A 16,179-nucleotide genomic window follows, 5' to 3' on the forward strand; every position below is an offset into this window, starting at 1 on the left:
CTGCCACGGGAAGTCCTGGTGCCCTGGGCCCGCGCTCGCTCGCGCCCACCGCGCGCGTCTCCCGGTCTGGAGCAGCGACTCCACGCGTGTGTGTCCAGGCAGCTCTCGCTCCCGTCTGGAATTTTTAGAGAAGGGGGAAATGTAGCCGGAAGCAGGCTTTCCATCTTGTCAATTCTCAGCCCCCACTAATTACAGGATGATGGTGGAGGATTCAGGGCAAGTTTCCTCCTGGTGGCCGCGGTTATAATGATGTCACTGCCTGGGGAGGGCGTGGGGTCTGCACCACGCCAGCTCTCCGGCCCTACCCTGGGGAAGGCCTGGGGAGCCCACATCTGCAGCTGAACACTGCACCCCCTTTTCCCACCACCCGTCAGGACCTGGCCGAGGCCTCCACACTCTGAGGCCAGGGAAGGGGGAGGCCCCAGGTCGGGACCAGCTGCCGCCCCTCCCAGGGGTCAACCGAGTATCGGCTTGGGAGGCCCCCAAAGCCGTGGCCAGGCCAGCCCCGGGATTGGATCTGGAGTGGTTCAAACATTATGCTTGTCAGGTCCTCTTTTCCCTAAAGTGTCCCCGGGGGCCAGGGCTGGACTCAATGCCCCATCCTCGGTCAGAGCAGGGGTGGGTGCACGTGGCCCCGGGGTGCAGTGAGCTTTGGAATCACAATAACCTGTGAGCTGCGTCTAGCCTCGGCACCACACCTAGAAGTCGTGTGGCCTTGAGCATGTTGCTTTGCCTCTCCGAGCCTCAGTTTCCCCATCTGTACAACGGAGAGAGTAACAGGCAGGGGTTGCCATTGGCTGGTGGATCAGGAACCCAGCACAGCAGTGGCCCACACAGCAGAGGCAGCGGCCAGTGCCTGCTCTCCCCACGGCTTCCGTCCTTGGGGTCCAGGTTTCGTTCATTCCTCAGCAGATGTGACAGAGCTTTCGTGACGGGAGAGAAGGACCGTAAGCACGTCACATGGTGAATAATAGCAAATTACTGCCGGGCCGGTGGCTCACGCCACCGGCAATCCCAGCACTCTGGGGGCTGAGGCGGGACGATCGCTTGAGGTCAGGAGTTCGAGACCAGCCTGAGCAAGAAAGACTCCGTCTCTACTAAAAATAGGAAAATTAGCTTGGGGTGGTGGCGTCTGTAGTCCCAGCTACTCGGGGGGCTGAGGCAGGAGGATCGCTTGAGCCCAGGAGTTGGAGGCTGCAGTGAGCTATGATGATGCCACTGCACTCTACCCGGGGTGACAGAGCAAGACTCTGTCTCAAAAAATGAAAAAAATGAAAAAATGTTAAATTAGAGGATTGCTGGAAGTGGAAGTGCTGTAAGTAGACCTTGGGCAGGGTGAGCGCTGGGCTAGTGGGGCGGCCGCCTTTTCAACAGGAAGGGCAGAGCACCCATGGAGAGGTACGACGTGGGCGGAGGCGTGAGGGATGGGAGAGACTCAGCCCAGGAACACCTGGGGACGTGCTCTGGGCAGAGGGGACAGCAAGTGTGGGGCTGAGGAGGGCCCCTGGCAGGCGTGCGGCTGGAGCGGAGTGAACAGGGGCAGACGGTGCAGGGCCCCTGTGAGGACGTGGGGCGAGGGAGGGCTTGAGCGGAGGCCAGTGTGTTCTGACCCTCCGGCTGCCGGGTGGTCGGCGGACTCCGGGGAGGCCAGGGCGGAAGCAGGAAGGCCAGTGAGGGAACGGCACAACCCAGGAGAGAGGCGCGACGGCTTGGATGGCGCGGAGACACGGACGGGGTGAGAGGTGGTCAGGATCGTGGGTGTCTGCAGCAACAGGATTTCCCGATGGATTAGACGAGGGGTGGCTGAAAGGGAGGTGGTCCCATGGCAGTGCAGGAGTCCAGCCATTGCACCTGCATTCCAGGCAGCAGGAGGAAGGAAGGAGGGAAGGTAAAAGGACTGTTCAAAAGCCTCTCCTGAAGCCAGCCCAACGCTTCTGCTCACGCTGGTCAGTTCGTAGTTACGTGAGTATGCCTGGCAAGGGGGCAGGAGCGAGACCTCTCAGCTGGCACAGTGCCCCTGACAATGGCAGAGATGCCGCTGCGGGGGGAGGTGGAGCATGGACGCTGGCCCCACGGCCACTCTGGGTGGGTGGGGGGAGGATGCTCGGGTGCCTGAGGAGCCGGCTCCTGCGGGTGTGGGCCACGCAGCATGCCGACAGCCGGGCTGGGCCTGGCGCAGACGGAAGTAGGGAGACGGGGAGCGGGCCGTGGGCTTTTCTCAGATGCTGCCCGGGGAGCCAGGCAGGCTGGGAACAGACATCCTAAGAGTTGTGCCACCAGCTCAGGCACCCGGGCCACACACTGAGCTTTTGGTCCGACGGGTGTTTCTACCAGTGAGGAGGCTCAGGCCAAGGCAGGCGCCCAGCCTGCCCGCGATCCCCCGCCATCGCAGACATTGGCCTCCAGCTCTGGGACAATGCGCTTTGCACTGGGCTCAAAGGAGAAGGAGAGGGTTTTTGGAGGGGGACTGCCGCTCCTGCCCTCCAAAGTCTGAGAGGGAAGGGTCCAGCTTCTGCCGCTTGCCTGTGCTGAGTGTGTGTGCCCACCCTGGGCTCTGTCCCCACAGTGTGTCCTGTCCCCTCCCCTCCCCACTAAGCCCCGCAGTGGAGGGCTCAGGCCGCCGGCTTCCTCACACCCCATCCCCAGGGCTGCACTCAAGTCACTGCCATCTCTGAGCCCCGACTCAGACCTCCCGCGTGCGTCCCACCCACCAGAGCAGACGCCATGCAGGGACAGAGGCCACCAGGGCACCAAGGACCACGTGGCACAGGCCAGAGAGCTCCTGAGTTCCCAGGCGGCCGCATGCGCACCTGCAACGTGCCCTTCCCGTGCCGCTGCCTGGGCTGCCTGCCCCCTTGCGCTGCGGTGCCTCCCTGCTCCTTCGAGAAAGCCCCACCTGTCTCAAGATCTCCCTGCCCTGCGCTTCCCAGCACCTTGGAGACCCCAAGAACCACCAACAGAGAGCGTTGTGTCCTGGGGCTGCCACAGTGAAGGACCCAGTGTGCTGGGTTACAACTGATACAAGTCCGTCCTCTCACGGTGCCAGAGGCCCGGACTCCAGGGGGGCTGTGCTCCCCCAGACGCTCTGGAGGAGAAGCCTTTTCTGCCCGTCCTGCTCTTGGTGGCTCCTGGTGCTCCGTGGCTTGTGGTTGCGTCATGCCGATCTCTGCCTCCTCTCTCGTGGCTTCTCCTGTGTGTGCCTGTTCTTTTCTGTTTCTGCCAAGGGCCCTGTCCTTGGCTTTAGGGCACCTGGATAACCCAGGCTGCTCTGTCTCCAGATCCTCACCTTTAACCCCGTCTACAGAGACCCTTATTCCGAATAAGGCCCATTCTGAGGTTCTGGGTGGACACATTGTTTCGGGGGCCACCATTTCAGTGCAGTGAGGACACACAGGAACCTCCCAACCCTGCCCCCATGCCCCTTCACAGCACTCAGACCCTGACAAATTTGCTTTTGCTCGTTTTTTCTCCCTGCTGCCCTAGGATACGAGCTCCAGGAGAAGGTCTGGCTTTGCTCACTGCCCCTGTGTTCCCGTGGGCACCTGAGCTGCCTGGCCTCCCTGAGCCACAGTCCCAGGACGCACACCCTCCTTGGTTGCTCAGCCTCAGTCCTGGCCGGTTGTGGGCGGGGTCAGAGGAGCAGGCCCTGAGCGGCAGGAGGGGGCCACTCCCGAGACCAGGGCTCCCAAGGCAGCGTGGCCAGCCCAGGTCCCAGCAGCTCCAGAAACGAGGCTGGGACAGCAGGTGCCTGGTGACCCAAGGCGGGTGTGGGGCGGTGGAGGACCCTGCTTGCCTAGACCTGCTGTGACAGCAAGGGACGGGGATGAGCCCATGGGTGGAAGGGCCTTGAGAAGCCGGCTTTGCGGGGCCGCGACTGCATTCCTAGGGCTCAGGAGCCCGGGGACCCCTCCAGCCACGCACCACTGCCCCGGGGCTGGCGGTGCTGCAGGGAAGGGCGAGGGCAGAAGAGGCCAGGAACAGTGAGATGCCCGCCTGTAAGTCTCCCCAGGGATGGGACCAAGCCCGGGGCCTCTGGACCAAAGAGACCCCCTGGCAGAGCAGTCAGGAAGGGACCAAGGCCAGAGCCAGGGGCAGCAGTGAGGGCACCCTGGCTGGCGTCTCACTGTCTCTGCCCGTGGGCATCCATGGGAGCTCAGCCAGGTTTCTCCCTGCACACGCTTTAATCCAGCAAAATTCTGGGGTTCTCCGGCCAAGTGCTCAAAGCACGTGGGTGTTGTGGACTTGGCTCCGTGCGGCTGCGCAGTCAGCCGGGCAGCGAGAGCACGACGGCCTCAAACCGGGGCAGTGGCCTGCTCTGCGCGTGCCCGCGTGCCCGGGGCTGCCGGGACGCAGCGCGCAGTCGGGGGGCCGGGTGGGCTAACAGCGGAAACTGCCTCCCAGCTCTGGAGGCCAGAAGTCCACAGTCAGGGCTGGTCCTGTGAGGCTGTGAGGGGAATGTGGCTTCTGGCGGCGGCCGGCATCCTCGGCATGCGCTGGCCTGTAGCTGCGTCACCCCCGTCTGCCCCGTCTCCGCACCGCGCCGTCCCCGTGCACGCCTGCAGCCAAATCTCCCCTCCTCGTAAGGACACCCACTGCAATGGGACCTCGTCTTAATTAACCAAATCTGCAATGATTCTCGTTCCAAATAAGGCCCCTTTGTGAGGTCCTGGACGTCAGGGCTTAGACACAGAAGCTGGGGGACGAGCCCACCCTTGCACGCAGGGAGGGAAGGTGAGTGCGGAGGTCCAACAGCGCCTTGGAGGCGCAGGCCCTCAGGGGTGGGCTAGCGGGGAGGTGGGATGGGGGCCCAGGGCTCTGGGGCAGGGGAGGCGGCACAGACAGCTCTACTGACAGCGGTTTCTAAATTCCTTGTGGAAAATACCCCTTGGCCCTTCCTCACCCCCACCAGGCGGCCTGGGGCGAGCCCCACCCACGAGGTCCCCCAGAGAGGTTCCAGGGATGGCAGAGGGCAGGTGTGGGGCCAGGCCATGTTGGGCGCCCCTGCCCAGCACCCTGTTCTTGCTTCCTGCCTTCCAGGGAAGGGCGGAGGGCAGGCTGGGCAGGCCCTCCTGGGCTCCCTCCTCCTTGGATCCCACGGCCACCTCGCGGGGGAGTCCTGACTCCCACCTGCCCTCCTTGGCTACCGGACTCCCTCAGGCTGGGTCAGTGTGTCCGGCTTTTGCCAGGTGCACGTGGCCCAGGGTGGGGCGGTCTGTAGCAGGGTGGGCTGCTTGTGGCCTGCCTGCTGGGCTTCCAGCCTCCTCTGTCTCCCAGGCCCCGAGCGGTGGGTGCTGGAGGACGGGACAGTAGGTCTGGGGGAGGTGGGGCCGCTGCCAGAGGTTTTTCTAATTGCGGGTCTCGTGGCTGCCCCAGCTCCAGTGAGAAGCCCTGGAGGTGAGGGAAGGGGGGGACTGGCAAGAAAGCATCAAAGGACCCCACAGCCCACCCCGGTCCTGCTGGCCCTTGTGGCTCTTCCAGGCCGGCTCAGCCCAGGAGCCCCACCCTCTCCTCCTGCCCTGACCCTCTGAGCTGCCTGGGCGCACGGCCTCCTCACCCTGGGCCTCAGCCCCCAGCCCTCGTCCTAGAGTGCGAGCCACCAGGGGCCACACACAGGCCTGAGCACCGAGAAAATCCCTCTAGGGGTGGCTTTCAGAGCAAGGATGGGCCCCCAGGCAGGGCCCTAGCTCCTGCGCAGGTATGACCACAGGCTGGGGCCCTGCATTTCCTCTGTGAGGGTCTGGGTGGGGCAGAGAGAGGGGAGGGGAGGGGGCCATGGAGAAGCCCAGCACGGCCCCAGCTCAGCCCTAGGGAGGCAGGTGCCGCGTCCGTGCCCAGCGTGGGATAAACAGGACCCTCAGCACAGATGCGTGGGTGGGCCTTAGCCCCATGCATTTGGAGACCAAGGTTCCCAGAGACCCGCCCAGAGTCCAGCACCCAGAGGCAGCGCCCTCTGCACCTACCTTTCCCCAGTGCCCACGGCTGTCATCGCCAGTGAGCCAGTGGAAAGGTGCTGCCTTTGGGGTGGCCACTCCAGCAGTAGGTGTCCCAGAGCAGCGGCAAGCCAAGGGGTGCCGGGGGCCTCCAGGCAGGGTTGGGGACAGCTGGGCCTGGAGGAGCCCGAGGGAGGTGGGAGAGCATCGGTGAGGGAGGCCCAGATGCAGAAGGGAGGCCAGGGTGAGCCCTGGGGCCTCCGCAGGCAGCTGGAGGTGTCGGCGTGAGCGCACGTGTGTCAGTGCGTGCAGCCGGACGCAGGAAGAAACTTGGAGTGTGTAGTATGCACACACACACTGCATACACCCCTCACACAGCGCACACACTCCAAACGCGCACCATGCACACGCACACACGGACAAACCCCACACACACGCCCTAGACACACCACACACCTGATAGGACTCAGTGAAACAAAGGCATCCTTCTATGACAAGGACACACAACATGACCCTTGTCATGAGGGTGGTTGGCAGAATCGTGGCCCTTAAGAGCACACACCCCTCGGTCCCCGGAACCTCGACTCTGTGACCTTACATGGCAAAGGGACTTCGCAGATACGATTAAGGCTACAAATCTTGAGATGGGAGATTATCTGGATTATCTGGGCGGCCCAATCTAATCCATGAGTTTGTAACACTGGAAAGCTTCCCTCAGCCGGGTCAAGGATATGACCCGAGAGGGACTCGGCTCTCTCCAGCGTGGCTGGCTCCGAAGGTGCGGGCAGGGAGGAGGTGGCCTTTGGAAGCTGGTCACAGCCTCAGTTCACAGACCTTGGTCCTGCAAACCGGAGGAACTGAATTCTGCCAACAACCGAAGGATCAGGAAACGGATTCCGCCTGGAGCCTCTGCCAAGACCTTGATTTTAGTCAAGTGAGATCCACAGGGACTTCTGACCTTCAGATCGAGGGACAGTAAGTTTGCGTTGTTTAAGCTGCGTGGTTTGCAGTAATTTGTTACAAAAGCAATGGAAAGTAACACAATGAGGAGACATCGGATAAACCCAACCTGAGGGACACACGGTTAGTTATAAAGCACATAGAACTCCTCGAAGTTCATAAGAACAAACAGCTGAATAGAAAAATGGGCAAAAATGAACAGCTTTTCACGTAAGAAATATGGACAATAAAAATATGAACAATTAACCTCATTTGTAATTAGGGTGAACAAATTAAAGCCATGATGAGATTCCATTTTATTCACCAGATTGGCCAAATGTTGGGAACAACTAGAGCAGAGGTGAAAGCCACAGCCCTGAGGCCAAACTGGGCCAGCTGCTGTTTTTGTAAATAAAGTTTTATTGGGACACAGACACACCCATTTGTTCATGTATTGTCTATGGCTGCTTCCAACCTGTAATGGCAAAATTGAATAGTGTGACAGAGATATATGGCCTGCAAAACAGAAGATATTTACTTTTTATTTATTTAGTTTATCATTTTATTTTTTTAGAGTCAGGGTCTTGCTCTGTTTCCCAGGCTGGAGTGCAGTGGCCCAATCATAGCTCACTGCATCCTCCAAATCCTGGGCTCAGGCAATCCTCCTGCCTCAGCCTCCCAAGTAGCCGGGACTACAAGCGTGCACCACCACACCTGGCTAGTATTAAAATTTTTTATAGAGGCAGGGATCTCACTATGTTGCCCAGGCTGGTCTCAAACTCCTGGCCTCAAGCGATCCTCCTGCCTCAGCCTACTATAGTACTGGGATTACAGGTGTGAGCCACTGCACCTGGCCTTCAGAAAATATTTACTAACTGACTCTTTACAGAAAACATTTGCCAACGTTTGATGTAAACTGGGAAGAACTCTTACAGGTACTTTGAAGAGCAATTTGGCAATATGTAGTAAAGTCATACGTATGCTTACACTTGAATTTGTAATTCCACTTCTAGGCATTTACTCTAGAGAAACCCTAACAAATATACCTTAAGGAGACAAGTATGCTCACTACATCACTGTTTATGATGGCAAATGACTGGAGACAATTCCGGTGCCCTCGGCGGGAGAAGGGATGTATATTCTGGGCTATTTACACAATAGAATCCCACGGAGGCTTGAGAGGGAACGACTGAGCACACGCAATATCATGGTGAATCTTGTAAGGGGCTGTCTCAGTTTGGAGGGAGTTCTAAGTTTCTGCTGATATTTTGTTCTTAAAGCTGAATAGCGGGTCCATGACCATTTGTTATTTGTTAAAACATACATTTAGGTTTCACATCCTCTCTTGCATGCATGATATTTCATAAAAATTAAGTAATCACTAAAAAGCAGGTTATAGAATGTATGTATGGTTTCATCTATATACAACTTATGAATGCAGGCATTTATTATTTTGGCTTTGCATTTAATTATCCTTTTCCCTGGCACTCCCTCCTGTTCCTCTCCTGTCTGAGGGTGCGACAGCGTCCGAGCCAGTGGCGGCACTGCCTAGTGCCTGAGGAATCAGCCTCTGCTCTAGGACATCAGATCCCGCATGTGCCTGCAAACATGGCCTCGTTTCTGCTGAGGTCCTCTCCCAGCAGCCTCTAATTCTGCCTATGCACAGCTCCAGCCAGTTTGGAATCACCTGCTTCTTCCTGAGAAGCCCTCCTGTCTCTATCGATTCATTAGGCAGCCTCCTGGTGAGCATTCGCCAGGTGCCAGGAATTCACGGATGAACCAGGGCCCCTCTTCTGCTCCCTCCCAACCTCCATTTCTACCTGAAGGATTCTCACTTGTCCTTCAAACCCCAGCCTAGACGCCTCCTCCTCCTTGAAGCCTTCCCAGATTTCTCTGCTCACAGAGCTCTCCGCCTCTCCTGTCCCCTGGCAGCATTGCCTTTGCCCCACTGCGCCCGCCTGGGAAGCACATCCTCGGACCAGCGTGTCATCCGCGCAGCGGGCTAAGGGCCTCCCCAGCCGCGGTTAACTCTCCAGCCCCGCAAGGCCCCGCCTCTCGCGCTCGGGCGCCGAGCGCAAGCCCCGCATCGGCAGCGAGGCAAATGCCGAGAATCAACCCGCAAGACCCCGCCCGCTCTGCAAGGCGCGGTGCCCGTCGCTCGCCAGCTCTCGCCGCGGAGTGAGCCCCTTATCTTCCAGCCGCAGCCAAAGCCGGCGAAGAAGCCGGCCGGGCGGGCAGGCCAGCGCGGCGCTCCGGCAGGTGCACCACGGCCCCGCCCCCGCCCGGCCCTAGCCCCGCCCCGTGCCTCCAGGCCCCGCCTCTCACTGGTTCGCGTCCCGCCGAGCCCCGCCCCGTCCCTGGTAGGCTCCGCCCGGCCCCGCCAGCCTTTCCGGGCCCGGCTCCAGTTGGCTGTCTTTCCGCCGAGCCCCGCCCCTGTGGTCGCCACTTCCGGCAGGAGAACAGCGGAAGGCGGAAGTGTGTGCTCGGGGAGGCGGCTGGGAGCAGCTGAGGTGTCCCTATCCCGTACTTCGCGGCTCTTCCGGGTCTGGGCTCGGAGACTCGGAGGCGGCCCGCGAGGCCGAGCGAGGGCGAGGGACGCATGGCTCTGCGGCGGCCGCGGGGCCTGGCGCGGTCTGGAGGTTGACCTCGCCCCGCCGCCCGTTCTCGAGGCTGCCTCCTCCAGGCAGCCCCCCGGCCCTTCCCGCCCCCGCCCGCCGCGTCCCGGACCTCGGGGCCCGCGTCCGTGGCCCCGCGACCCCCGAGGCATCCCGTCCCGGGCCCTCAGCCCCGTCACCATGACGGCTGCCGCCGCCTCCAACTGGGGGCTGATCACGAACATCGTGAACAGCATAGTGGGGGTCAGCGTGCTCACCATGCCCTTCTGCTTCAAGCAGGTGAGTCCGGCGGGCCCGCGGAGGGAGCGCCTTGCCGGCCTCGCCCGTTCCGAGCCTCTGCCCAGCAGGGAGGTGTCGCTAGGGCCGGGTGGCGGGCCGGACAGCGGGCCGGACAGCGGCGTCCTCGTCCTCGGGCGCCTGCCAGGCAGGAACAGTCCCAGAAAGAATCCCTCCGTGGAACACGGAGTTGGCGCCGGCAGCGCCTGTCAGCCAGGGCTAGAAACTTCGTACGGAAGGGCCCAGTGTACCAAAGCAAAGTCGTCTTCCGAAAATGAACAGCAACTCGAGGGTTCAGTATTATTTTATTTTATCCTATTATTTTTTAAAACTCTGCCACGATTGTGCTTGTCTTCAGAAGCACACAAGTCAGCCCTCCCAGGCCTCAAAGCTAGGTTGGGTCATTGGTTACAAGGTGATTAGAACATTCACCAGCGCGTACACCTAAGGTCTGCGTTTCACAAAACTGTGCAGATTTGATCGGATCTGTGCAAATTTTACCTCAGCTGGAAAAATCTAATATACAAAGAAGTTTGGTGTTATTCCGACATCGAGTACCACAGGAAAGAAAGTGGCCGTTTCTAAGTGGGTTCTGTGTAAATAATCCATGTAAACAGGCATCCGTGTTTTGGAAAATGAAGGCTGGTGGAAACGTCAAATTGGATAACTTCTTTCCTTGAGAGTCTATCTTAAGAGAGGAACATGGGCCGGGCGCGGTGGCTCACGCCTGTAATCCTAGCTCTCTGGGAGGCCAAGGCGGGCGGATTGTTTGAGCTCAGGAGTTCGAGACCAGCCTGAGCAAGAGCGAGATCCCGTCTCTACTAAAAATAGAAAGAAATTAATCGGACAACTAAAAATATATAGAAAAAATTAGCCGGGCATGGTGGCGCATGCTTGTAGTCCCAGCTACTCGGGAGGCTGAGGCAGAAGGATCGCTTGAGCCCAGGAGTTTGAGGTTGCTGTGAGCTAGGCTGACACCACGGCACTCGCTCTAGCCTGGGCAACGGAGTGAGACTCTGTCTCAAAAAAAAAAAAAAGAAATGAACATGCCCACCCCAGCATCATGTGTGCTGTCCCCCCCACCCCGACCCCGCATGGGGGAGGAGCTGCCCACTAGAGAGTGCCAAGGGGCAGCAGGACCTCCCGGAGGGCACGGGGTGGGGACTGCTGAGGAGGCACAGTGCAGCTGCCAGTCCTGTCTGAGGAAACCATATAGGTAGAAAAATGAAAACAGGGTGGATATTTCAAAATGGAAAATGGATACCAGTAGTTTAATTTCAGATTAACAGACACTTTGTTTTTCATATTTAGCGTCTTCAGGATAAAAGTATCAAAAAAACCTTTTTTAATATGGGAATTCTTGATCCCCCACGTAGAGCCTTCCAGCCTGCCCTGGGTGAGAGCGCTTTCTTAGGGTTCCTGTGTGCGTTGCTTGTCCCATGTGGTTGGTGAGTGTGTAGGCGGAAAGACAGGGCTGATGTCTCCAGAGCCCCTGCGGCAACATCTGGTCTGGACATCGAGAACCCTAGCTTTGTGCCAGCCCCTTCTGGGCGTTTCTGGAACGAGTCCAGGGAGCAGAAGGCATCCTGGATGTGGAGTGTTGGCTGGGCTCGCGTCTAGTCAAATGCTGTTCTCCTGGACACCTGCCGGTGAGGTGCCACCGTGGATGGGGCTCTGGTTTAGACACTGCGGAAAACATGTTTTAGGGCCCAGGCGATTCAGCTGTCTCCAGACCTGGACCGCCTGCTGTGTGGTGCCACGGGGCCCCTGCCAGAGCCCGTAAGGATGACCGGGCATCTTTTCACACTTGCCTGGGCGCGCTCCTGCCAGCACCGTCTGGTCCATGCGCAGCCGTGGCAGCGTTTGATGTCATGTGTCAGTTGCATGTGGGCCATTCCGGCGAGTGCTGGTATCTCATTGTGGGGCTTTTTTTAGTTGATAGACTTCATTTTTTTGAGCAGTTTTAGGTTTACAGAGCCATAGGGTGGCGAGTGCAGAGTTCCCAACGGCCCCCCTCTCCTGGGGCTTCCCGTTCCTGACGCCTTGCGCTAGCGTGGGGGCATCCGTGTTGTAAACGTCAGGTTTACTGAGATACAGTTCACGTGCAATGACACCCATTTTAGGGTGTGGTTCTGGTGGGTTTTGATGTATGTGTGCAGTCCTGTGACCGTCACAGTCCAGACACAGAACATTCCATCACTCAGAAAGTCCCCTTGTGCCCCTTGTCATCAGCCACTCTTCCCGCCCCCGACATTACTGAACTGTCCTCTGGCCCCATGGTTTTGGCTTCTTCAAATGTCCTGTACACGGAATCCCACAGTTTGTAGCCGTCTGAGTCCAGCTGCTTTCACTCAGCACGGCACATTGGAGACGCATCCGTGTCGCTGCAGGAGTCGGTCGCTGGGCCCTTCTTACTGCTGAATAACGTTCCGTCGTGTGGGGGGACCGCAGCGTGTCATCCACTCACCTGTTGAAGGACATTTGGGTTTTTTCGGTTTTTGCGTCGTGGATATACCTGCTGTAAACGTTGGCCTACAGGTTTGTGCATGAACACATGTTTTCATTTCTCTTGCGTAAATACTAGGAGTGCAGTTGCTGGGTCACACGGTGAGTGTCTGTGTGACTTGTAAGAACAGTGTGAACGTCACTTTTAATCTCCTCCTTCTGGAGAGTGTTCACCCCTCCTAGCTGCTGATCCACGTGGCTGAAAGGTGGTGCCTGCAGGAGGGGACACGGAACGGGGGACTGGCTGGTGGCAGCACCCTGCTACCCATCTGGACCCGAGCAGGGGCAGGAAGGAGGCGGAGCCCCGGTGCTCCCCAGTGTCACACGAGGGTTTTGTGTCGCTGGGTGAAGTGTGTGTCCGCCTCACCAGGGGAATGGGCCTTTCTGGTGCTGGAAGGTGTTGCGTAGGTAGGAGGCCGGGCCAGGGCTGGGTCTGGTGTTCACACGGGCGGAGGAAGCAGAAGTCACGCACATGCTCTTTGTCGCGAGAGGCAGACCTGCAAGTGTTGGCGGCTGTGAACGTCTCTGTCTCTCTCTCTCTCCACCCTCCAGTGTGGCATCGTCCTGGGGGCCCTGCTGCTGGCGTTCTGCTCTTGGATGACGCACCAGTCCTGCATGTTCCTGGTGAAGTCCGCCAGCCTGACCAAGCGGAGGACCTATGCCGGCCTGGGTGAGACTCGGCTCTCGGGGCCTGGGCTTCCCAGGTGCCTTCTAGACGAGTGTGGTACTCGGGATCTGGGAGGGCTTGTTCCTTTTATTTTTTATTTTTCTTCTACTTTATTCTTAAAGAGTTTCTTGGATAGCAGCTTTTTTTCTTATTTAAAAATGTTAATGTGGTTTTGTAAAGACTTAACATAATCACAGGCTTCAGAATTGAGGTGACACAGAAGGGCGTGAGGTGCCGCGTCCACCTGCCCCCCAGCGTCCCCCTGCAAGCAGGTGCAGTGGAGCCCCCTCACACTCCAGGCACAGACAGCCGTGCTCACAGTCCCCTTCCCGTGTCCCTCTCCTCTGTACCCAGGCCCCTCCCTCGGGGGGGTCTCGCTGGGCTTCCCCACTTGGAATTCCACGGAGGAAGCTGTCGCTGGGTCCCGGCTGTAGCTGGGACCGAGTAACCGTCTCCCCGAGGGCTTTTATGCTTTTCCTGACACTGTTGGTTGCAGCTGTGTTTCCTGTAGTTCTTTCCTCCTTTAATATGATTTCAGCCGGGAGAGGGGCTGCACTTTCTTCTTCGCTTCAGTTTGTTATATTTTCTAGACTGTGTGGCTCGAGGGCACGGTCCCCACTTTCCTGTGAGTTCCCCCTCTGCCTCATTCCAGGCTCTGTGACCCTCGGCGCTGCGTCCCATGCCGGGGGTGTTCAGTGTGCATGTTATATGCCAACACACGTGTTCTTGGGAGTTGGCCCTGTAGGTTCTGGTGCAAAGTCCTGGCCTTGTGATGGAAGCTTCTGTCTTCAGCCAGCGTGTGGCTGGGACACTGGGTCATCCCCACGAGGGCCGGACTGGCCCTCAGCTCACAGCAGAGTGAGGAGCCTGGGGCAGAGCAGAGGGGTGCAGAGTTCCGCGGGCCAGACACAGCAGCCACACCTGCGGGACTGCGCGTGGGTCCGGCAGAGCGGTCCTCCATCCCCACCGTCCACTCTGCGTTGTCACCGAGAGTCTAGCATTTGTTTCTGCCTCAGAACCAAAGGGCTTCCCTCCCTGTCCTTTCCTGGTGAGGACAGGGCTGTCAGAGTCTTCTGTTGTTGGCATCTGGGGAGCGAAGTTTGTCAATTGGTTAAGCCAACGCGTAGCGCGGTGGCCTCATTTAGCTTGGGATGAAATGTGCGTGTCGGAAACACGTGGCCCCTTCCTGGGTCTGCAGAGCTGTGGCCTGCAGGGCGACCCCTTTCCCCCCACTGAGGTCTCTGTTCCGGGTTCCTGTGGCAGAGATCCCAACCCGAGCGCGCGTTTGTGTCCCGAAGAATAGTGTCCGAGGCTGGGGCAGCTGTGGTTTCCCGCAGCCAGCTGTCCGGTTGTTCATCAAAAGTCCCCGAGAAGTCAGGCCGGTTGGTTTGTCAAAGATGGAAAGGAAACTGCCAGATGGACACTTCCTACCCTGCCTGTGGCGCCAACCTTGAACCTCACAGGGTGATTGTGTCCAACTCTGCCCTCCAGAAACAGGCAGATTCACACACACCAGTGGTCTCAGGTGGATCGGTGGTGCGTGCCCGGGTGGTCTCCTGGGCCAGGCCGCCCAGCGCCAGCTCCCTCTGTCCCGGCCGTCTCAGCGCCGCCTCGGAACGCGTGGCCGGCTCGTGTTGCTCGCACGCAGAGCCTGACCGAGAGGGCCTTTGTGTCTGTCTCCTGTCACCTTCCTGGCTGAGAGACGCCCCCAGGAGCTTGCGTGGGGGTCCGACAGGGTGGGCCTGACAAGAGAGCCGCTCACTGCAGCCCTGTGCAGCACGGCCTGTGGGCAGACACTTGAGGGCATCTTGTCTGCTGGGTCTGTGGCCACCGGGCAGCTGTTGGGACGAGGAGATGGGCAGATGGCCGTCGTGTACACCCGGAGACCACACGACTGTTGCGGGGAGATTCCCAGAGTGGCAGACGTGTCTCCAGCAGGTAGCCTGTTGAAGCCAGAGGCGCCCCACAGAACGGCTGGGTGGTTTTCTCCTAACAACGTCTGCTACCGCCAGACGCACGCTTGCATTTGTGACGGCTTCTCTGGTGGCTTGTGGAGGTGATCACTTATCACTTAACCCGCCCTCGCTCCCCCGGTGCTGGGAGAGTCAGCCTTGCCATTTGGGGAATTGAAGTACCAGAGGGTTTCCGTTGTTATTTGTGACTTTGTTGTGTTTGCTTTTGCTCGTTGAAGGGTTTTTGTAGTTTTATAAACTTCTCACCTGCTGTTCCCTGCCCTACTGTTCCAACTCCTGTGCGCGGAAGGTACACAGACATGTCCCGACAGACGTCCTGGCCCAGCTCGAGACTGCTCTGAGCCTGACGCTGCCCTGCCAAGTGCCGTGTCCCAAACCCCAGGCTCGTGGTCTGGAAGCGTCAGCCCCTTCCCCGCTCCCAGGGGGCAGGCAGGACGTGAGGGTGGTGGTGTGGGGTTGGCCCGGGCGGAGAGGACGGGGCGGGGGCAGCCGTCCTGGGAACCAGAAGAAAGTGCTGCTTCCCCACTCGGTCCTCCGACTTGCTAGGCAGCCTCCATCTTCTGTGTCTGGGATGCAGGCATGTTCTGGAACCTTCTCGGTGAGGTGTGTAGGAGTGTGTAATGTGCTATAGACTCTGGCTTCCTTTTGGGGAAGAAAAAGGAACAGTTATGGCTAGGAGCACCTCACGTTTGGGGCACGGGGTTTGTGTTGCATCTGGGGGTGTGATCACTGAGCAGCAGGGGCTCTGGGGCCCGCAGGGTCAGGCTGAGGCTACCGGCGGCGCTCCAGCGTTCCTAGTTCTGAAGTTCGCCGCGTAGCCTTTGGCCAGCATTCCGGGATGCGGCTTTGTTAGATGAACTCAAGGGATGCCAGGCTCCCTGAACGAGGCCGCGGAGTCCAGGGGAGGCCAGAGTGCTACTCCCGGGCCCAGCCCAGGCAGACGTGGCTCTCTGGCTTTTGGCAACCCTGTGCTGCCTCTTCCTAAGGAATTTAAAAAGTAACAGAGAGTGGTTTTTGGACTGATTCATTTCCCACTGGCCTGTGTGTTTCCTGCTTTCCAAACCTCGCAGGAGACCCCTGTGTCGGGGAGGAAGCGGGGCAGGAAGCGGGGTCTGCTGGCCGGCTGGAGCGTCCTGCGCATGTCACCCCCCCACTCCTCAGAGATGGGATGTTCCTGTGCCCTGGTCCGCCGGGCCGTGGGGACGCGCTGGGGTTACCCGACCACCAAAGGTCGTGGGAAGGACCTTGCTGAATCAGCGTTTAAGTTCTCATCT

General features: G+C 59.1%; 1 protein-coding gene across 1 annotated transcript in view; it reads left to right on the forward strand.

Moving 5' to 3' along the window:
- The first annotated feature begins 9,339 nt into the window (after positions 1-9,339).
- SLC38A10 (solute carrier family 38, member 10) overlaps positions 9,340-16,179 on the forward strand; it is a 42,891-nt gene continuing 36,051 nt past the window's right edge. Inside the window, exons 1-2 of the mRNA XM_012664180.1 lie at positions 9,340-9,763; positions 12,818-12,935. Coding sequence (XP_012519634.1) covers positions 9,665-9,763; positions 12,818-12,935 — 217 coding nt within the window. The 5' untranslated portion in view covers positions 9,340-9,664. The remainder of the gene's footprint in view (positions 9,764-12,817; positions 12,936-16,179) is intronic.

The sequence above is a fragment of the Propithecus coquereli genome, unplaced genomic scaffold, assembly GCF_000956105.1.
Source record: "Propithecus coquereli isolate 6110/MARCELLA unplaced genomic scaffold, Pcoq_1.0 Scaffold869, whole genome shotgun sequence".
NCBI lineage: Eukaryota > Metazoa > Chordata > Mammalia > Primates > Indriidae > Propithecus > Propithecus coquereli.